Below are 23,494 nucleotides of genomic sequence, written 5' to 3' on the forward strand. Positions count from 1 at the left end.
CTCCCCATTCCTTCTCCCCCTTTCTACCCCCCCCTCTCTCTCTCTCCACAAGGAAAACGTATGAGTTTGAATTATTGATTTGTGACACATGCTCCACGCTGCTAGAAGTAATTATTTGTTCAGGTGAGTGTCAACATGGCGTGCTATGAAACAGATACCAGAGGCATTAAACAACACAATCGGACCTTAAAAGACGCCCTCCTCGCTAAAATAACACGCTCTCACGAGTCTCGGCACAAGACAAATGCTCCCGAAAATCGGACTTCACTAGTTTATGGCACACACATTTTTCATTCTCCAGCTAGGCAAAATTCTAGTGGTGGCCTAAAGATGAATTTGACCGGGTGGTATTCTATTGTTTTAACTAATGTGTGTGGCTTGTAGCTTAATTAGACAACTATGAATCTGGGACTGAGCACCCAACTCTGACCTGGAAGTATATAGGCCTATGTAATGCACCGTTGGCCTCTGTGGAGAAGAGCTCTTTCCCATCAACTGTGCTTCATGTCATCGCACAAAGACTGGCACTTCGGGCGGAGGAACAGAGGGAACGAGAGATACAAGGGAGAGATGGCTTGTGAGAAAGGGAAACTGGGTTTTAAGAGATGGGCGTGGAAGAAAGATGAGGAATAATGGAGAAGAGGAGTTAGAGGCATATAGCCAGGTAGGAGGTCAAGTCTGATCTAGCTTTTCATTTAGCCTACAGTATTCCTGTTGGCCCTGGCTAAGTGGTGGGAGACCCCTGTACAGGGCAACTCTACTCTCCCCACTGGCCCGTTGTGTGTGTGTGTGTGTGTGTGTGTGTGTGTGTGTGGACTGTAACAGAATTTCTCCAGTCCTCTGGGCCCTGGTGCAAAGCAGAGAATAAATGGTGGAGGTGGCAGGCCTGGACAGAAAAATCAATGCCTGCTTATACAGACATGACACGCCAGGAGCCCCAGCAATCTCTGTGTGTGTGTGTGCTCCTACTTCCTCCCTTCCCTACTTTACAGTCTTGGGTTTCTACCTTTTACCTCAGCTTTGGGACTAAATAACTCTCTCTTCTTTTTTTCCCTCCCTCCCTCCCTCCCTCCCTCCCTCCCTCCCTCCCTCCCTCCCTCCCTCCCTCCCTCCCTCCCTCCCTCCCTCGTAGGAAGTTTGAGTGTGATCTTTGCGACCGGTCGTTCAGTGAGAAGTGGGCTCTGAACAACCACATGAAGCTGCATACGGGGGACAAGCCCCATAAGTGTGCCTGGCCATCCTGCCACTACGCCTTCCTCACCCTGTCTGCCATGAAAGACCACTACAGGACACACACAGGTGAGATGCAACACCCCCCCACACACACATTGTCTACTGTACTGTACTGTACACACACACCAATATCAATACATGCAGTGAATGACTACATGTCCACACAGGTGAGACACACCTTCAGGATGCCTACCTACACTACATATATACTGAGAGTAAGAATCAGTCAGAAATGAACAAAGTGCCTGTTTGGTGTGGCCAGACTGTTTGCTTTAGGTGTCAATCTGTCAGTCAACCTACTCCTTGACTCCCTTTTAAAGTCAATGACTAAAGCGAGCAGAAGGCAGGACGGCAGGCACGGGGGGCTGGTCTCGGTATGACAGGCTGAGTGAGCGCCAGCAGGAGAACGGTCCATCCGTCACGCGGGCCTCTCGCAGTGGCAAGGCGCCACCGACATAATTAGACCTTTTTTATTTTCATTTGTTTCCCCGAGAACCGTCACTCGCCGTCAGCCGGGGCCCGACCGTCACTCTGCTCCAAGCGCCTAGGTGTCACTTGCTGCAACAGGGAGGGGTAGGGAGAGAGCGAGAGGGGTAGGGAGAGAGTGAGAGTGGTAGGGAGAGAGAGAGAGTGGTAGGGAGAGAGAGAGAGTGGTAGGGAGAGAGAGAGAGCGGTAGTGAGAGAGAGAGAGTGGTAGGGAGAGAGAGAGAGTGGTAGGGAGAGAGAGAGAGAGTGGTAGGGAGAGAGAGAGAGTGGTAGGGAGAGAGAGAGAGGGGTAGGGAGAGAGAGAGAGGGGTAGGGAGAGAGCGAGAGCGGTAGGGAGAGAGAGAGAGCGGTAGGGAGAGAGTAGGGAGAGAGAGAGAGCGGTAGGGAGAGAGAGAGAGTGGTAGGGAGAGAGAGAGAGTGGTAGGGAGCGAGAGAGAGCGGTAGGGAGAGAGCGGTAGGGAGAGAGCGAGAGCGGTAGGGAGAGAGCGAGAGCGGTAGGGAGAGAGCGAGAGCGGTAGGGAGAGAGAGAGAGATGGGTAGGGAGAGAGAGAGAGGGGTAGGGAGAGAGCGAGAGCGGTAGGGAGAGAGCGAGAGCGGTAGGGAGAGAGAGAGAGTGGTAGGGAGAGAGAGAGAGTGGTAGGGAGAGAGGGGTAGGGAGAGAGAGAGAGAGATAGGGAGAGAGAGAGCGGTAGGGAGAGAGAGAGGGAGGTAGGGAGAGAGAGGGGTAGGGAGAGAGAGGGGTAGGGAGAGAGGGAGGGAGAAAGAGAGAGTGAGGGAGAGAGAGAGGGAGAGAGAGAGAGAGGGGTAGGGAGAGAGGGAAGGAGAGGGGTGGGGAGAGAGAGAGAGGGGGATAGGGAGAAAGAGAGGGGGGTAGGGAGAGAGAGAGAGGGGCAGGGAGAGAGAGAGAGAGAGAGAGAGGGGTAGGGAGAAAGAGAGAGGGAGAGAGAGGGAGGGAGAGGGGTAGGGAGAGAGAGAGAGAGAAAGAGAGAGAGAGGGACGACTGAGGCCCTGATTAGTGACACCCAGAAAGCTAACTCAATTTACAGCTCCATGATGCAACACTTCTATTAATGGGCAGATGGGGATGGGGAACAGGGGGGTGACAGAGGCAGACATTGGCGTATCATTGCAATCCCATTCCAGCACACTGGCGGGTTGACGTACTCTAAAATATGATCGGCGTGTGTGATCTGTTTGAGCGTTGTAAATGGGCTCCTTCACAAGGGTCAGCTGCAATACTAATAAAATATGTAGGAAACTAAAAGTTGAGCCAATCATTCTCGGTGACATATAGCTGGAGATCTCTGTTACTTGTCTGGGGTGGGTTGTGTGTGTAGCAGGCGGGATGAGGACAGATCGGACCACTGGTGGGGGGTGTTCAGGAAAGTAGCGCGTGCCTGCGTTTGAGTGTGTGTCAGCATCGATGCCCAAGAGAATGTCGCGCAACAAGATAATGTAGCGCAACAATTTCAAGGTGGTAGCTGCACTTTTATGTTGTGCCGAACAGTGTTTGAGATATGCGACAGCACTAATCATGAAATGGAATTCTGTATTTTAAATAGTGTATGTTCTCAGTCCTGTTTGCATTTGAATATTTTCCGTTGTGATGAGAGACAATGAGTCTCTATAAAACACACGTGTGCTGCCACCATTTCTCTGACTGGGACTGTGACGTGAGCAGCCGTCTTGAGGGACTTCCTGCTTTTCCTCTGTGTGTGAACACCTCCCACTCCTGGGCCTGCAATCATGTCCCCAACTGGATTCATTGTTCTGGGGCTGATTTGTGTGTTTTCTATGTTAATCACTCTCCTCACACCCCCCAATGTCTGAGTTGAGGAGGAAGAGGAGGAGGAGGGGGTTAGGAGGAGGGGAGGTAGCGTCAGCCGCCAGGGTAATTTGTAACGGCTGATGAATGAGCGTCTCAAATAAATAAATAAATCAGACATGTCCCAACCCGCCCCAGCCTTTTCCCCAGCTCTTCCGCAGAGGGACCCGGCAGTGCCGTTTGCTGCGACAGGGCCACAATTGATTTCCTCATTGCCTCAGTTTGTCGCTTAATCTGGCGATATGCTGATAAATCTTCGCACTTTTGTCAATTAATTTCCCTGAGAAATGAGGCCCAAAAATGGCGAGCACATCAATACAGCGGGCGGATTCTGTGTCAAAAATTAAGCGGTAAAATTAATTGCCCTCCCAACCGCAACCCTGCTAAAACATAACTAATGAGGGAGGCAATTATAGCTGCATGCAGACTCCTCCAGGGTTATTTAAAACACAGCACCCAGACACACATATCAAATCAAATCAAATGTGATATGTCAAACGCTTCGTAAACAACAGGTGTAGGCTAAAAATGAAATGCTTACTTACGGGCATTTGCCAACAACAATGTAGAGAGCGAGAAAATAGAGAAATAAGTAATAACACTTCATAATAAAAGTCATAATAAATCCACCATGAGTAACGATAACTTGGCTGTATACACGGGGCATCAGTATCGGGTTGATGTGCAGGGGTCCGAGGTAATATGTACAGTACATGTAACTAGGAATAACGTGACTAGGCAACAGGATAGATAATAAACCGTAGCAGTGTATGTGATTCAAAACACACACACACACACACTCGCGCAGGTGCAAATAGAGGTGGTATATTTTGACTTCAAAGTACTTTTTTAGCAGGTCTTAGCAATAAGTGGATTTATTTTGTTAGGGGTAGAGGAAGTGCCAGACGAGTAAGAATAGTATTAATAGACCTGTTGAAAATGGCGCAAAGTTCTGTGAGAGATTTAACTGGCCACTGTGTGTGTGTGTGTGTGTGTGTGTGTCTGTGAGTGACTGGGTGTAATCTGGGTTGCGTTTTTACGACTGTGTGTTTGTCTGATCTGTGTGTCTCCGTGAGCGAGTTGTGTTTGTGTGTGTATGTGTACGGGCCCTGTGCTCAGTCTCACAGCCCGCTGGATCCCCTGGTGTTGACAGGGCCCCGTCACTGCCCGGTCCCCCACCCACGCCATCCTCCCCTCGGTCCTCAGAGTGCTCACCACCATCGAACGGCAGATGAAAAGCACACGTAATTTATCGCCAGCATTTCCACTAAAATAATAATTGTGGCGACTGGGCGCGGGAATCGATGGTTATGGATTTTGTCGTGGTGGGTTCTTGTAGCATGGGGGCATAATGAGTGATGGAAGGGCGACGCGTGGAATCGGGGGGTGATGGGGAGAAGGGAAAGAGGGGGCTATTTCTCTGATCGGAACTGAGGAGGAGGCAGACCTAACGCTCCCCTAACAGACTGCAAACGTTCCCCCTAACATTCCCCTAATGTTGCCCTGAAGGTTTCAATGCCGACAAGGAGAAAGAGAGGAAGAAGGGCAATTTAAAAGCCCAAAGATTTCAATCATTCCAGAATGAACAAATAGGAATCCTCTATAGCTAAGGGGAAAAGTACCTATTTAAGACTGGTGGTTTTCTCATCTTAAGTGGCACTGCGTTAGAACACTCCTCACAGTCGAGTGGGTTTAAATGGGTGTAATACGGGTAATACGAGGCTCCTCTCTCTCTGTGGATTCAATAAAAGCTGTTATCCGAAGTGAAAAACACTACTTTCCCTCTGCATGAAGTTGCCGCCTCGATGCATTATCAATGCACAGTGGAAGTTCAAACTTTGGGATTGAGACTAGCAGTTAAGTGACAGTGATAATGTGTGTGTGTGTGTGTGTGTGTGCTTGCGTGTGCATGGCTTCGCGCTAGCGTGCACGTGCAGCAAGTGTCCGTGTGTGTGTCTGTCTGCATGTGTGCATGCCTGTGTGTGTGCTACTGTACCCACATGAGAAATGTATATTTTGCGGACATTACTGTAGTATATACTACAGTGTTTTGTGTTGTTGTTGCGGATAATACTGCAGAATTTACTATAGTATTCTGCAGTATACCGCAACATTATATAGTAATTACTACACATGATCGAGGGCTACTACAGTGTGTAGTATAGCATTCTACAGTATATAGTTTACTACTGAACTCTATAGTAAGTACTGTAGTATTCTATAGTAAACTGTAGTATTTTTTTCGTGTGGGTAGCTACAGCATGTGCCTTCTGTCCTGCAGGCAGACAGGCCAGAGCTCTGCACACTAATCAGAGTTCTTCCCTGCTGAGTGGAGCTGGCGTAATTAACAATGGGCAACAACAGGCTGGCACTGAGACACAGCACCATACTAAGCCTCTGTTATATATATATATCGCTGTATTAACACCTGTAGGTCTAAGCTAAAAAAGATGATGTTATATCACATAGTAGTACGGTGCCCCTGGAGCAAATTAGGGTTAAGTGCCTTGCTCAAGGACACACCGACAGATTTTTTTAGTTTGACGGCTCGGGTATTTGAACCAGCAAACTTTTGGTTACTGGGCCCAACGCTCTAACCGCTAGGCTACCTGTCGCCTAACATAAGGAATTGTTTTAAGATGGTCATAAAATGTTAAATTTAGGATCCCTGTAGGTCTAAAAAAATATATATAAATATGTACAAAAATGATTTGCTAAAACATTGAATTTGGCATTTACTGCGAAAGCCCGTAAAAACACATTGAAAAACACATTCATTAGTACAGTCGTGGCAGAAGTTTTGAGAATGACACAAATATTAATTTTCACAAAGTTTGCTGCTTCAGTGTCTTTAGATATTTTTGTCAGATGTTACTATGGAATACTGAAGTATAATTACAAGCATTTCATAAGTGTCAAAGGCTTTTATTGACAATTACATGAAGTTGATGCAGAATACATATTTGCAGTATTGACCCTTCTTTTTCAAGACCTCTGCATTCTGCCCTGGCATGCTGTCAATTAACTTCTGGGCCACATCCTGACTGATGGCAGCCCATTCTTGCATAATCAATGGTTGGAGTTTGTCAGAATTTGTGGGTTTTTGTTTGTCCACCCGCCTCTTGAGGATTGACCATAAGTTCTCAATGGGATTAAGGTCTGGGGAGTTTCCTGGCCATGGACCCAAAATATCGATGTTTTGTTCCCCGAGCCACTTAGTTATCACTTTTGCCTTATGGCGAGGTGCTCCATCATGCTGGAAAAAGCATTATTTGTCACCAAACTGTTCCTGGATGGTTGGGAGAAGTTGCTTTCGGAGGATGTGAGTGAGACCACTCCCTAGGCTGAGAAGCAACCCCACACATGAATGGTCTCAGGTTGCTTTATTGTTGGCATGACACAGGACTGATGGTAGCGCTCACCTTGTCTTCTCCTGACAAGCTTTTTTTCAGATGCCCCAAACAATCGGAAAGGGGATTCATCAGAGAAAAGGACTTTACCCCAGTCCTCAGCAGTCCAATCCCTGTACCTTTTGCAGAATATGAGGTTTTTCCTGGAGAGTGGCTTCTTTGCTGCCCTTCTTGACACCAGGCCACCAGGCGTGCAGATGCACCCACAGCTGCCTGCTGCCATTCCTGAGCCAGCTCTGTACTGGTGGTGCCCCGATCCCGCAGCTGAATCAACTTTAGGAGACGGTCCTGGCATTTGCTGTACTTTCTTGGACGCCCTGAAGCCTTCTTCACAACAATTGATCCGCTCTCCTTGAAGTTCTTGATGATCCGATAAATGGTTGATTTAGGTGCAATCTTACTGGCAGCAATATCCTTGCCTGTGAAGCCCTTTTTGCGCAAAGCAATGATGACGGCACGTTTTTCCTTGCAGGTGACCATGATTGACAGAGGAAGAACAATGATTCCAAGCACCACCCTCCTTTTGAAGCTTCCAGTCTGTTATTCGAACTCAATCAGCCTGACAGAGTGATCTCCAGCCTTGTCCTTGTCAACACTCACACCTGTGTTAATGAGAGAATCACTGACATGATGTCAGCTAGTCCTTTTGTGGCAGGGCTGAAATGCAGTGGAAATGTTTTTTGGGGGATTCAGTTCATTTGCAATGCAAAGAGGGACTTTGCAATTAATTGCAATTCAACAACCAACACCTTCGAAAAGGAAAGTCTCCCCTTTCCATATCCGTAACATATTAGGTTCGGTCTGGACAGTCAGTTTTGTGAGAAGACCTCTTTGAAATGAGGACCAAACAACCAACACCGTTTTAAACATCTGTTATACTGGGTATGGACCATCACCTGGGTCCTGTTCAGTAGAGAGGAAACATTTTGAAGTAATAAAAGAGGATGTACATTCTGAACTGGACGAAACGTTTTGTTGTCTGTTGTGAAACGTTTTGTTGTCTGTTGCGAAGCGTGTCTGTGCTGAGAGAGAGAGAGAGAGAGATATCAGGCTGTTAATGACAGAGCCAGATGCAGGGAGAGAGGAGAGGCACACTGCGCAGTAAAAAACCCGCTGGAGTGATCAGCTCAGCCCCATCTGGAAGGCATCGGACAGAAATGAAGTTGTACAAAACCATCCCATTGATAATAAAGCTAATTTTTATGGCTCTGACAAGTATGTAATTATGTTCAGCGGTGCTTTTCAGATTTTATCACAGTCAATAAACCACACTGGCAATTTCTGTTCCTTTTGACATATTTACACGGATACATTTGATAGGAGGAATTAGTTAACTGTGAGAGCCTTGATGGATATGCACTAGTGATCTGTGACTTTTCCCTCCGCTTTCATCTGTTAATGAACACTCTCTCTCTGTGTTGATGATGTTGTCCCTACTCCTTCTTCCTCTGTTGACTCTGTAATGTCGTCCCCCCCCCACTCATTCCCGCCCCCTACAGGAGAAAAGTCCTTCCTGTGCGATCTCTGTGGTTTTGCGGGTGGCACGCGACACGCCCTCACCAAGCATCGCCGGCAACACACAGGTGAGCCACTCGACGCTAGAGCTGCACACATCCAGCATCTGACATACACACACAGACACACACACACACACACAGTCTGACATGTTGCTGTCAGTGATAGACATGTGTAGCAGTATGGATGACTGAATCTGAGATTTTTTAATTTAGGTTATCATTTCACCATGTCATTCTATTTCTTAGGAAAATTGCATTTTTCAGATATGCCGTCAATAACAAGTGCTTTTTGGAAATTGGGAAAGTGAAACAAATCCTGTTAACCGTTCGTCTGGCAGGCGCCCAAGGATCAAGCATCCCGTTATAAATATTCATTTAGATATTCATAATTTAGATTTCTTTTGCTGTCGCATTTTGACAGTCATTTGCATTTACCCAACACTCTTACTTTTTGTCCTCTCTTGTCCCCTGTTGTCAGGTTTCAATTCCAATAAATACATCTCGGCAATCTATTGTCGGACACACTGTCCAGACTACAGGTGGCATCAGTCAATGTCTCTTTTTCAGATCAGGCCTGGGTTCAAATAGGAGTTGAAGTCCTTTCAAATGCTTTAGATGACCGGGTCTCAACTGGTTTTGCCTCGGGACCCAAATTGAACCCAAGTTGTCTCAGTTGCGACCCAATATTCGCATCGCGGAAAATAATCGCATACAATATCTGTAAAACAATTTTTTTATGCTATGTTGTTAGTAAATGTAGCAAATATATGATAAGGGAACAACATTCCCCGTTCTTTCATCACAATTCTCCCATATTCCTGATGAAGAATGTTAATAAATTCACTGGTTTGAGACCACAAAATCAACCAAAGATTACGCTGCTAATGGCTCTATGTTGAAAATACTGTGATTGAAGAAGAACATTTCAGAGATTCAATTACAGCAACAAAGAAAATGGTTCATTATAAGTTCTACACACTTCCTACCTGGCTTAAGTCGTTTAAGTTCAGAGTGGACTTTTTTCCCCATAAAGAATATATATTTTTTTGTTGCTCAGACACCCGTGACCCGCTGACAATCGCTGCTTTAGGTGGCCTTGACTGAGCTTTCCTGACACAACTGAATTATTGGAATAGTCGCAAAATTGCGACTGCTCAAATGTATTTGAACGATTTCAACTACTTTCCCACTAGCACTGACTTTGCTAATAACGATTTTGTTTAGGGGCTATGATTGTGATATGTTGTTGTCTCATCTAGCCATGTTAAGATGCATGGACTAATGTAAGTCGCTCTGGGCAAGAGCGTCTGCTAAATGATTCATATGTTAAACGTAAATGCCTGTGTTAGACTGAGATTCCACTTGAGACGGACAGTGATTCTGCATTTCTCTCTGTCCGTCTTCCTGTCCTCCCTTCCCTCATCGTCCCTGTCTTTCTCTCTGTCTGTCCCCCCAGGAGAACGGCCCTTCAAGTGTCAGCTGTGCGGCTTCGCCTCCACCACCCAGTCCCACTTGACCCGCCACAAGCGCGTGCACACAGGGGAGAAGCCCTACCAATGCCCCTGGTGCGACTACAGGTACCGGCTCATTGGGCTCGCCCGCGCATGGATGGACAGATGACAGGGGTTGATGGGCAGGAGGACTGTGGGTTTAATCACACACGCACGCACACACACAGGTCGGATCTCCCACAGGCTTCATCATCTCATCACTCTGCCATCATCAGCAGGCTACAGCCACCAGCCGCTGGCAGGTCTCTGTCATTAAAACACCATCACAGACCATCAGTAATTACACAGGAAATTGTCGGTGAAATTGGGAAAACTTTTGGCAACGTTGCACTCCTCCATCTCGCTTTCTCTTCCTCCTCTTTGTCCTCTTCCTCCCCCTCTCAGGTGTGGTGGAAGTGTGAAAGGAAGGCTCCCGGCGTCGGTTTTAGAGGAACTAAAATGACATGGACAGGCTGTTTGTTGTGGTTGGCTCTATAAGGATATGCGAGGCTGTTGGGATTGGGAATGTATTATTCAGATACTAAAATAAAGGTGGGATGTTCCAATCTCGGTTAATATCTTTAGGAACATCAGAGGGAGAAATACCCTTAAACATTAACGGGACCACAATACCAATTGCCATTCTTTGTTCTTTAACATAGTTCAGAAACACTTTGGCCACAAGTTACTCTACCATGGTGAAGCTTGTCTTCTGTAGGAAGGCAATGGTTTAGCATGTGAGGTGTTATATCATATTTCACTTATTTATACGCATTTTGCACTCAATTCACATCCTGTTTATCAAGGGAAGGGTAGTAGTTGACGTTTAACCTTTCTGATCTCCCCATCCCGGATCCGGGATCGTGAATACAGACTCAAGCTCATTACCATAACGCAACGTTAACTATTCATGAAAATCGCAAATGAAATGAAATAAATATGCTAGCTCTCAAGCTTAGCCTTTTGTTAACAACACTGTCATCTCAGATTTTCAAAATATGCTTCTCAACCATTGCAAAACAAGCATTTGTGTAACAGTATTGATGGCTAACGTAGCATTTAGCATTAGCATTCAGCTGGCAACATTTACACAAAAAAACAGAAAAGCATTCAAATAAAATAATTTACCTTTGAAGAACTTCAGATGTTTTCAATGAGGAGACTCTCAGATAGCAAATGTTCAGTTTTTCCTGAAAGATTATTTGTTTAGGACAAATCGCTCCGTTTTCTGCGTCACGTTTAGCTATGAAAAAACCCCTGTATCCAGGATTGTGTAAATCTATCAGCAAGCTCATTAGCATAACACAACGTTAACTATTTATGAAAATCGCAAATTAAATGAAATAAATATGCCATCTCTCAAGCTTAGCCTTTTGTAAACAACACTGTCATCTCAGATTTTCAAAATATGCTTCTCAACCATAGGAAAACAATAATTTGTGTAAAAGTAGCTAGCTAGCGTTAGCATTTCGCGTTAGCATTTAGCGTTAGCATTAGCGTTAGCATCCAGCACGCAACATTAACAAAAACATAAAAGCCTTCAAATAAAATCATTTACCTTTGAAGAACTTCTGATGTTTTCAATGAGGATACTCTCAGTTAGATAGCAGATGCTCAGTTTTTCCAAAAAGATTCCTTGTGTATTAGAAATAGCTCCGTTTTATTCATCACATTTGGCTACCAAAAAAAATCCGAAAATTCAGTCCTCAAAACGCGAACTTTTTTCCAAATTAACTCCATAATATCGACTGAAAACATGGCAAACGTTGTTTAGAATCAATCATCAAGGTGTTTTTCACATATCTCTTCATTGATACATCGTTCTTGGACACATGCTTTCTCCCCTGAATCAAATGGTAAAGTAGAAGCAGCTGGCAATTGCGCACCGAATTCGACGCAGGACACCAGGCGGACACTTGGAAAATGTAGTCTCTTATGGTCAATCTTCCAATGATATGCCTACAAATACGTCACAATGCTGCTAAGACCTTGGGCGAACGACAGAAAGTGTAGGCTCATTCGTTGCGCAATCACAGCCATATAAGGAGAGAATGGAAAACAGAGCTTCAGAAATTCTGCTAATTCCTGGGTGATGCATCATCTTGGTTTCGCCTGTAGAATGAGTTCTGGGGCACTTACAGACAAAATCTTTGCAGATTCTGAAACTTCAGAGTGTTTTCTTTCCAAAACTGTCAAGAATATGCATAGTCGAGCATCTTTTCGTGACAAAATATCGCGCTTAAAACGGGAACGTTTTTTATCCAAAAATGAAATAGCGCCCCTAGAGCTCTAACAGGTTAAAAGCACTGTGGGGAGGCGACAGAGGGAACCGGATCAACTGCTCCTCTAGCTGATACCAAATGATCGTTACAGATTGTGGCAAATGAAACAGTAAATTAGAAGACCAATTAACATTTTTGTTTTGGCCCCCGTGGGTACGGAGGGCAGAGGGAGGGGCTGGAGAGGGTAGCAGCTCGCAACCCCTGCTGGGCTCCTCGTGTGTGTCGGAGGAATTGAACACGGGCACCAGGTAGTCACGAGGGGCCTAACTCTGTGCTCCGAATCTTCCACCCTGGATACATTTGTAAACCTCCAATGGCTCAATGTCTCAATTGTTCAATGACTTCACACAAATAAGGATGTGCTAGTCAAGACACTGTCAACATTTGACCGTGAACAGGAAACCGTCGTCATGTCGTCATGATATATAGAATTTGATATACCATTATAACGCTTACAACTTGTCATTTTATTATGTTTATAATTATATCGTAATACATTTGCTATACTGGACAAAAAATATAAACGCAACATGCAACATTTTTAAAAATGCTACTGAGTGACAGTTCATAAAAGGAAATCTGTCATTTGAAATAAATAAATTAGGCTCTAATGTATGGATTTTACATGACTAGACAGGGGCGCAGAGATGGGTGGGCCTCGGAGGGCGTAGGCCCACCGACTGGGGAGCCAGGCCCAGCCAATTAGAAGGAGTTTTTCCCCAAAAATACATTTATTACAGACATAAATATCAGTTGTGTGAGAACTGCACAGTGGCCTTTTATTGTTTATTGTCCCCCGCGCAAGGTACACCTATGTAATAATCATGCTGTTAAATCAGCTTCTTGATATGCCACACCTGTCAGGGCAAAGGAGAAATGCTCACTAACAGGGATGTAAAGAAATGTGTGCACGACATTTGAGAGAAATACGCTTTTTGTGTGTATGGATCATTTCAGGGAACATTGATTTCGGCTCATGAAACCAACACTTGACATGTTGTGTTTATATTTTTGTTCAGTATATATTGTGTAATCTTATATTGGTATAAAATAGTAGATGTGTCGCTGACATCTATGAAATCCTCAATGCAACTTCTTTACCTTGTCCTCAAATGAATGTGAAATATAACATTTTGTATTGTATTATTGAAAGTTCAAACAATTATGGCTGGAAGATGAAGGGAATTACTGTCAGATATGATTAACAATCATATTTCAGAGGGATAACTGGGCGGCAGGGTAGCCTAGTGGTTAGAGCGTTGGACTAGTAACCGAAAGGTTGCAAGTTCAAATCCCAGAGCCGACAAGGTACAAATCTGTTGTTCTGCCCCAAAACAAGGCAGTTCCTAGGCCACTGTTCCTAGGCCGTTGTTGAAAATAAGAATTTGTTCTTAACTGACTTGCCTAGTTAAATAAAGGTCAAATAAAAAAATATACATTCTCAAAGGATATCTTACAATGATATACAGTGTACCTCATTTTGCAGGTCAAAACCTCATGCCATACCACATTATGACTATTGTTCTCAATGAATAGACACTCATTATAGCTACTAAGGCATCATGACTGGCATAATTGATATCCTCCCTTTAATACTTTATATCAGCATCCTCTGAATGCACGTTTTCGATCTGCCTGCGAAAAGAGCTACTTTGAGCTAATTCGAGGTAGCGCTAACTTTCGAGGCCCGCCTCACGGCTGGCGGTGGGAGTCGCGGGGCCGGTGACCCTGTGAAGTGTTAGGAGAGGCGGAGAGCAAGGCGTGGATGAGCGTTAATGATGTCTAGGCCGTCTCTTTGCCGTCGCAGATGCCTACCGCCATTCTTGAAACACAAAGACGCACATTTTAAATCCACCGCTAACGAACAGCCTCAATTACTAGCCTCATTACCAATGCAGTCGTCGACGAAGAAGATATGGAAATGTTTTAGAAAAAGAATAAAAAGACGGAGCGAATCACGACGATATCTCGGCAGCGGGGTTGATTCCCATGTCGCTGCTCACGGACGTGGAGAGAGTTGAAAGGCGGCCGTTGGACTAATTAATATTGGCCATCGTCGGAGGACTGTGTGGGCCTTTCTTTTAGCCTGACACCTGCTGACTCCTAAACGCACACGATGTTGTTTTAATATGACAATTACGCCATTACCATATCTGAGAGATAGAAGCGCTCCCCCGGGATCCCACCCTCACACTGTTCTTTAGAACCTTTTCATATCTGACTCTGAATGGATGCATTTATTCCACTGGCCTGGAATAAGAAATCAGTTCATTTGTCTTGAATATAAATTATATTATGTTTTTTTTTTGTTTTGTTTTTTGTTAACGATTTATGATTATTCCTATTATTTTCCCGACGGTGACCGAGGACTTCTCTATCTGAAGCGAAGTTTTGAAATAACTTTTAAGTGGCCGAGGAAAATTCTGAATTGAAAATGTCAGATAGTTACTTGCTGGGTGGTATTTATTGCTCCTGTTTGTGTGCGTTACTCACTGTAGGCCGGCCATACACCATGATTTGTCAAGTTACTGAAAATGTTATTTACTTCATTTGCGATGTTGATGTTATTCGGTTGTGGAGTCTCGGTCTGTAAAAAGGAGGAGGCCTATCCTGTATGGGTTTTAGCATTAGGTGGAGGGTAGTTACATCCCTGTGGGCAATCCTCACCCACTGTCCCAGGGTCTTAATGAAGCGGTTACTGCACTGAGTACAGATAGACACGTCTACAGCGAAAGGCACGGTGAAAAAGAGCTTGTCCCATTCCTGGACCTCTAAGGAGAACACCTCACATTTGACCCTACCCGACGCAACTGGCTTCATGGAGGGACGTTTTTACCACTCACCAGCAGGTGTTTTGATGTGTTTATGTGTAAAACACAGAAAGGGGCGGGTCCTTTGCATAGTTCTGAGGACATCTTTATATTATGAAGTCCCGTAAAGCAAATGGAGCCGGGGGGGCAGGACTGCTAAGACCCTTGATGGAGGGAGGTGTCTCGGCAAAAAGTGAAAGCAAATTCTACCCTTGCCTGGCGTGAGCTATGGTACCCGTGAGCCTTTATTGTCCCAGCCAAGGTGATAAGGGAGAAGGGATTGCATATTATGCTGTCCGGGAATGTCAGCCCGAGACCAAGCACGAGTGCCTCATCCATCACGCATGATGCTGTGTGTGTGTGTGTGTGTGCGTGCGTGCGAATGAAAGTGTCGCGTCTCCTGCACTGCACGTGCTTACATAATGTGGTAACCGTTGTATCTGTTGGTTGGGGTTATGTCGGTGTGTGTGTTACTTTTACTTGAGCTCCGTTTTGAAAATCCTCAGCGCCCAGAATCACGTCCAGTAGCTGGCCAGTGGATACCAGATTTGGGTCAGGGTTTCGAGATTACAAACACGGTAGACTTCGTCGAAATACGGTGTAAAAATTTTGTTTTTAACTTTCACCCTGTTGCAGGAGTTTCATACTCCTAGAGTGAAACGTCTGCAACATGCAAGAGGTACCAAGGGCTGTGTGAAAATGACAACAGTGCATCCACAACATGTAAATGTATCTCACAAATTGTAGAATTGTTTATCATTGTTTACCACTTTGCCCCCCCCCCCTTTTGGATTGTGTGTATTGCGTTGTCACAGGGGCTTTAAGAGTCTCTCCAAATATGTAAACTCCTTAAACATGCTCCCTCAGCCCCACCACTAAATTGTTTGCGTTCAATCCACTTGATTCATGTTGTTAGAATAGAATAGAACAAAACCAAAGCGTCAGTACAGGAAGCCTTCCAAGGGGAGCATCCTCGATTGTTTGGGGGATTTTCTTCTTCTCCTTCCTGTCTTTTTTTTTTACTCTTTGTTTGATCTTTTTATCTTCTAATTGAATCAACTGTTCCTCCTTTTTAATCGTTGTCTGTTCATCTCCCAACAGATCCAACTGTGCGGAGAACATCCGAAAGCACATCCTGCACACGGGGAAGCACGAGGGAGTGAAGATGTACAACTGCCCCAAGTGTGACTACGGCACCAACGGCCCCATGGACTTCAGGAACCATCTGAAGGAGCATCACCCCGACATCGAGAACCCTGACCTGGCCTACCTGCATGCAGGTAGGAGTACCCCTATCTACACACAGGTAGGAATACCCCTATCTACACACAGGTAGGAGTACCCCTATCTACACACAGGTAGGAGTACCCCTATCTACACACAGGTAGGAATACCCCTATCTACACACAGGCAGGAGTACCCCTATCTACACACAGGCAGGAGTACCCCTATCTACACACAGGTAGGAGTACCCCTATCTACACACAGGCAGGAGTACCCCTATCTACGCACAGGCAGGAGTACCCCTATCTACACAGGAGTACCCCTATCTACACACAGGCCTGCGAGTGAACATACAAACAAACAAACAAACACTGATCTTCACTCTGACTCTTTGCTCTGGGTAACAGCTCCCCTGACACCTCTCTATTTTATCTCTCTCTCTCTCTCTCTCTCTCTCTCTCTCTCTCTCTCTCTCTCTCTCTCTCTCTCTCTCTCTCTCTCTCTCTCTCTCTCTCTCTCTCTCTCTCTCTCTCTCTCTCTCTCTCTCTCTCTCTCTCTCTCTCTCTCTCTCTCTCTCTCTCTCTCTCTCTCTCTCTCTCTCTCTCTCTCTCTCTCTCTCTCTCTCTCTCTCTCTCTCTCTCTCTCTCTCTCTCTCTCTCTCTCTCTCTCTCTCTCTCTCTGGGGAGTGGTATCATGTGTGTGTAGATGGTAGGTAGAGACAGCTGCTGTATTTGGTGATGCCTGCAAAGCCACTGACAGGCAGTGCTGGATGTAATAATACAGTGCCCTGCCAATCACTTCTCCTTCTTCCCTCCACCTCCTCCTTCTCCTCCTCTGCCTCCTGTTGCTCCTCCTCCTCCTGTTGCTCCTCCTCCACCCTCTACCCCCTCCTCCTCCACCCTCCTCCTCCTCTTCTACCCCCTCCACCCTCCTCCTCCTCTACCCCCTCTTCCTCCTCTACCCCTCCTCTTCTACCCCCTCCTCCTCCTCCACCCTCCTCCTCCTCCTTTACCCCCTCCTCTACCCCTCCTCTTCTACCCCCTCCTCCTCCTCCACCCTCCTCCTCCTCCTCTACCCCCTCATCCTCCACCCTCCTCCTCCTTCTCTACCCCCTCTTCCTCCTCCTCTACCCCCTCCTCCTCTACCCCCTCCACCTCATCCACCCACCTCCTCCTCCTCTAACCCCCCCTCCTCCTCCTCCAGAACAAATCTGTTCGTCCTCTATTGGATCTATCTTTTGTGTTGAGTGTTCTTCCTGTGTCCTTGAAGGCCCCAAATCCAATCTAGAGAGTTGAATGTCCTTCTCTGGAACCCGAAAGGACACCTTTTATCCTGTTATCCCTCTGACCTGGTGCCCTCTGGATAGCAAAGCATGTGGGTAGCTAGCCGCTCCAGTCCAAGGCTGCGTTCCAAATGGTGCCATGTTCCCTATTTCCTTCACTCCTTCACTCCTTTTGACCAGGGTCCATAAGGGCTCTGGTCAAAAACAGTGCCCGGGACACAGACCAGGACAGACGTTGGCCAGGAGAGGATACCATTACTGGAGTGAGGAACATGGCCATAGAGCATGGAGAAGGAAACACTGTGGCTTTATTTCTTTAGTTTCTATGGAGACAGGATGGGTCTGTGTTTTGTCCCTGTGTGCTGAATCTGCTGACTGTTCACCGGCCTCTCTTTGCCTTCCACAGAGTTATGGTTGGCAAAATACCTGCTTCATATTCCCTTACACTCTGGCTCACCCCCCTAGACACCCTTAACCCCCACACTACCACTCCCCCCCCCTTCACCCTCACACCCACAGAAGGTTGAAAGAAGGTCTGTTTGTGTTTTAAAGTGCTCTTGTGGGGCTCTCTGAAAAAGGGAAGCAACGTTTCATCCGAGTCGACAGAACGAGACCAAAAGAAAGGAGAGCGGGGGAAAAAAAGATGAAGAAGGTAGATGTTGAATTAACCTGCTTGTGATTGCTCTCTGTCAGGATGGAGCTGGAGCTGGCAGGGAGAGGCAAATCGTCTGTGAAGGCCCTTCCTGCTGTTTTCCCTTTGAAAGACACAGATCAAACACAGACTCTCTCTCTCTCTCCTCTCCTCTCTTTCTCCTCCGTAGCCCCAGTCACGGGCCCCTCACAGCCGCAGTTGATTGACACTCGGGCGTCCGCGGCGCTCCTCTCGGTGCCGTCTCTGCCTCTCTTTTTTCTTCACCCTTTATTCAACGCCGTCGCACTTCGAATTAAAGCCCTTCTCAAGGATGAAAAGAGAGGTCCTCTGTAAACGGAGGAGGGAGAGAGGGAGGAAGAGAGGAGGGAATTAGAGCCAGCCAGAGATGGCGGAGGGAAATTATGATTAGAAAAAAATATGACGGAAACCAGGAGAATACGGTTAGGGCAGTTTTTTAAGTGAAATGGTAATGACAATTGTCTCCCTCGTGAGATGGACACAGAGATAGGGCGCAGGGAAGTGGCAGTGCTTCTGAGATGTGCGCTGCGACGTCGCATGGCTAGCGGTGATGGTAGAGACTACAGGAACAGCACCATACCGTATGGCTAGCTTCCTCTGGGGCCTTGTTTCACCACTGAAGGTCTAGTACAGAGTTGTCGCTGAATGGGCTGGCTAAATGTTCGTCCAAAATGGTGCCCTATTCCCGATGCGGTGCACTTCTTTTCACCAGAGCCTCGAGGCTCTGGTTTAAGGTAGTGCGCTAAATAGAGAACAGGTTAGCATTTCAGATGCACCCTGGGTTAAGAGGGCACTGAGGGTATATAAACACCGACCCGTCCCATCCCATATGCCTAACCGTGGCGTAATACAATGCCCTTTCATACCCACACAGGTCATAAGTCATCATTAGCATTGTTAGATGGTCTTCATCCCACTGTTTAATTGTAAAAAATCTCCCCAATTTTAGACTGATAATTGCGCATCTGGAGGGCACGGCAATCAAATGGCTCATAATGATGTGTCTGGATGTGCTACTTAGTGGCCGGCCTCAGCATGTCTTCAAGGCATTGTTCCTAGTTAGTTCAGTTTTTGTTTGCCCTAATAATACAAGACCGATGACAACTGTAGAGGTTTGCAAAAGGGCCCCTGCTTAAATGATGATCTTAATACCGTATCTGAACCATCAGGCAAATTCATTTGTATGCGTGTTTGTTGTTGTGCGATATTGCAAGTGAAAAAAACTGTTTTCAAATGGTTTTACTTTAGTTCGTCTTTCTTCCTTTCTTCTTGCTTTCTACCCTCCCCATCTCTCGCTCTCGCTCTCTCCCTCTCTCTCTCCCTCTCTCTCTCTCTCTCTCGCTCCTCCTCTATGGCTATTTCTCACTCTCTCTCTCGCTCCTCCTCTATGGCTATTTCTCTCTCTCTCTCTCTCTCTCTCCTCCTCTATGGCTATTTCTCTCTCTCTCTCTCCCCCTCTATGGCTATTTCTCTCTCACTCTGTGTATTGTTCCCCCGTTGCTCTCTCTTTCTGTCTCTCTCTTTCTGTTTCTCTCTCTCTCTGTCCCTTCAGCATCTAATGAAATATCCCACCCCTGTTGTGTGTGTGTGTGTGTGTGCATGTGTTTATTCTAGGAATAAAGTTGGTCCACTCAGTTTGGCGTGGAACTGTGTCAATTTGAAGCGTAGACAATAAACCCAACATCTCGGGACTTGGCGTCACCCTGAGAGAGAGTTTGTGACATTAACAATGGACTTGTTGCAGCGAGACGTTTGGGAGGGAAAAAAAATCAGCGTTTATAAAGGCTCAGAAATGTATATCTTGGTCTTTCAATGTGTCTTTGTCTCTGTTTGACCCTTAGCTCAACTGTTCCCCCGTCTGCCTTTCTGTCTGTAGTCGTTGGCACGAACGCACCTGCGTTTACAGTGTGAAGACAATATCAGGAGCATGTTAATACAATGTGTTGTCTGAACAGATGGATACAAAACCCAGTAAACTCTGAAGACAGTGTGTCGTTTTGTCTCTCTGTCCCTTCCCGTCGCGTTCACACAAACACACCGTGAGTGCAGCACACCTGCATGCAAGGGCTTGAGGCTGATTGCCGTGTCGGGTGTTAATTGGAGAATTCCCCCGTGGTGAACACCTTTTTGGTTCCCTGCTGGCTTTCTTTGGGCCTGTTTTTTTTTTTTTCTTCCTGCAAATACATCACAGTTTTTTGCAACCCAAGACATGAGCTCTGGAAAGAGAGTCTCCCCTCCGACAGAGCACGGTAGAGACTAGTCAACTATCAGGGGACTCGCTTGTTTGTCTTTGCCTCTCCCTTCTCTGCCTCTCTCTCTCTATTGTTTCCCCCCCCCTCTCTCAGTCCCTCTCTGGGAGGCCTATTTGTGTATTTGGATGTTGACTCTCCCCCATCCCCACGCTCCACACGTTACAGTAGGCCTGATTGAGATGTTACGGCAGAGATGCAAAGAGTGCCGCTCAGTGTGAGTGCGCCCCAGGGGACGGCTCGGGTGGGAGTGAAAAGCCAAACGGTCTGGGAAGAGAGACGACGCATGCGGTGGCGTGCGGCCCAGTAAACGGATGCGGGCACAGGGGCCGCTCAGGCTAGGCAAAGCCGGCGTTTCCTGCATAATGACCTGCTCCGACGAGCATGAACGGACGCATTCATCACACGTCAGCCGCGGCAAACAGGCCTTTGTTTGTTCCACTTCGCTCCACTCTGAGAGTCACTCTCTCCTGGTATTTAGTGGCCATTCAGGGGACAGACCGACACCCAGTCTATGGGTCTATGTATGTATGTAAGAGAAACTGTGGGACTAGTGGCTCTTGGTTGGTTCTCTCTGTTTTTCTTTTTTTTTCTTTTCTTCTGAAATGACCCCCTTTTTTTAGTATGTAGTGCACTACTTTTGACTAGAGCCCTATTTGCACTATAGGGAATATAGAGAATAGAATCAGTGGCTACTGGTTCCCTCTTTTTATCCATGGCTACTTCTGAAATGATACTATTCCTTATATAGTGAACTATTACAAAAGCCCCGTGCCCCTGACTTTGGCTCTGAGTGATGATTGGATGATGGAAAGGTCACAGTGTGTACTATAAGGGTCAGAGAAGTGTGTGTCTGCCTTTCTCTGGTGTGTGCCTGGGGATGACGGGGCCTTGTCTGAAAACACACACAGACACACACATTCAAACACACGCAGGCATACATACTCAAACACACACAGGCACACACATTCAAACACACACAGACACACATACTCAAACACACACAGACACCCTCCTCCGTGTGGTGTGAGTGACAGCTACAGGGGTGTTTCCCAAGAGGCACCTCTCTCCCGGCACGGGGCGTTGGATATTGGGACCAGCCGGCTCCTATAAGACCTTCTCCATTATTCAGTCGCCCATCTCCCCTCGCTACAGACACTGCTATAGACAGTAGACAGAGCTGCCTTTACCACTAGGCCTCAGTCTGCCTGCCTACCAACAGCGATGGGCAGAAAAAGATGAGAGGGTGGGGGCTAATGAGAGAGAGAGGGAGGGGGATAGAGCGATATAGAGAGGGAGTTAGAGAGGGAGGGACAGAGAGAGAGAGGGATTGTGGTAGAGCGGAGTATTGGTTTGCGATTGTGTCCGTCTCGCACCGGTCCCCCTTTTGACTCGGTCAACACAAGCCTTATAACACCACGTGTTGCTCTCTGTCTGGGGGAATGGAGTGGAGTGAAACACACTTCCTCTATCTCTCCCCTAACCATTAACCCCCGTCAGTACTGGAGCCCTTGACCTTCAGCTCGAGAGAATCTACATGGGGTGTCAGGTAACCTAGAGGTTAGATCGTTGGGGCATTAACCAAAAGGTCACTGGTTCGAATAACCGGGGCAACAAATTGAAAAATCTGTATGTGCCCTTGAGCAAGGGCCTTAACCATCATTTGCCCCTGTGGCAGCGTATTATTATTGACCCTGTAAAACAACACATTTCACTGCACCTATCCGATCTATGTAGCGATAAGACATGAGAGTTTTTTTTTACATGGGCCACGCTCAGAAGACAAACATTCTAGGACGTTGCAGATGGAAATGTGATGAACACAGCTTACACAATCCTCCTATTCTACCGGTTAGTGCTACCCGGGATCCTTGGGACGTCCCTACCCTATAACCTTTCACCCTAACCTTAACCATAACCTTAACCCTTACTTTAACCGTTTAAAATGTCGACTTCAATAGAGTACCACAGTATGAGTCATAATACCCATAAAACCTAAGGGTCAAACAAGGAAATGGTTCCAATTGTTTTTTAACTATTTATTTTTCCTATAGGGGATTTTGAAAACATTTTAAGAAGGGCTGTGTTTTACCCGGGCGTGACATTTTGCTAACAGTGTAAACCTCTTTAGGAAAAGGTGACCCCCCCCACCCCCAAAAGAAAAATCATAAAGAACTACAAATGCCATCTGACGAATCGAAGTAAAGGTAGGAATCTCGGTATTAACTATCTAATGTTGTCAATTAATAAATTGTCAATTAAACAAAAAGGTGTCAGCTAGCGATGCCTTGCAAGGAGCTTGCAGGGATTCGTAGTCTTGTATGATGTCTACTTTGATGCTAATTAACATGTTTGATTCTGAGAGTAAATAGAGGTGAAGTCAACTTGTCCGAGAGAGATTTACATGGTTATCAAAACGTCACGCCAGGGTAAAGCCTACACTAAACACAGCCCTTATTGTAAGTGTTTCCAAAATGACTGTTCTAGACCTTTTCACCTATTCTATATCTGTTCTACACCACACATTTCTGTCTATCTAAACATTCTTGTAACGTTATATTCACCTGAACGAGGCCCCCGGACCGGTGATGGTAATAAAAACATGGCTGCTTATTGGCTTCCTGTTCTATCCATGAACGTTTTGGTCTTACTACCCAACCAACAGACCAATTGCCATTTAAAAAAAAAAAAACAGAGTCCCATGTTTCTTGTTACGGTGCTCCCTGTTAGGAGCTTTCACTGCGTATCTTTTTGTTCTCCCAACATAATTGAATCCCCTGGCTGCTCATCACTGGGCTAATTTGACCCAATGTGCAGCACTTGGTAATCAGAGTGCTGCCTATTAGGCTATCAGACCCCAATTAAGTGTCCTCTTATTTCCACATAACGAGCGCCTCTGTTATTGTATTTTCCTTTATAGTGCTCAGGCTTTGTTTGGCTAATTTTGTAATGAGAGAGAGAGAGAGAGAGAGAATGAGAGAGAGCGAGCGAGAGAGAGAGAGAGAGAGAGAGAGAG

General features: G+C 46.2%; 1 protein-coding gene and 1 long non-coding RNA gene across 3 annotated transcripts in view; one reads left to right on the forward strand and one right to left on the reverse strand.

The window, feature by feature from the left end:
• The window catches only part of LOC149984548 (uncharacterized), a 257,558-nt gene extending 245,933 nt beyond the window's left edge, over positions 1 to 11,625 (reverse strand). Inside the window, exons 1-2 of the long non-coding RNA XR_016494629.1 lie at positions 11,520 to 11,625; positions 11,090 to 11,151 (exon numbers count right to left, since the gene is read on the reverse strand). This is a non-coding gene — a long non-coding RNA (uncharacterized LOC149984548). The remainder of the gene's footprint in view (positions 1 to 11,089; positions 11,152 to 11,519) is intronic.
• LOC110518266 (zinc finger protein 407) overlaps positions 1 to 23,494 on the forward strand; it is a 203,265-nt gene that overhangs the window by 131,921 nt on the left and 47,850 nt on the right. For both annotated transcript variants that reach the window (XM_036973835.2, XM_036973836.2), the window contains exons 5-8: positions 1,133 to 1,299; positions 8,454 to 8,537; positions 9,928 to 10,048; positions 16,155 to 16,333. In XM_036973835.2, the coding sequence (XP_036829730.2) occupies positions 1,133 to 1,299; positions 8,454 to 8,537; positions 9,928 to 10,048; positions 16,155 to 16,333 (551 nt within the window). The remainder of the gene's footprint in view (positions 1 to 1,132; positions 1,300 to 8,453; positions 8,538 to 9,927; positions 10,049 to 16,154; positions 16,334 to 23,494) is intronic.

This window comes from Oncorhynchus mykiss, chromosome 3 (assembly GCF_057628025.1).
Source record: "Oncorhynchus mykiss isolate SJ-2025 chromosome 3, ASM5762802v1, whole genome shotgun sequence".
Lineage (NCBI taxonomy): Eukaryota > Metazoa > Chordata > Actinopteri > Salmoniformes > Salmonidae > Oncorhynchus > Oncorhynchus mykiss.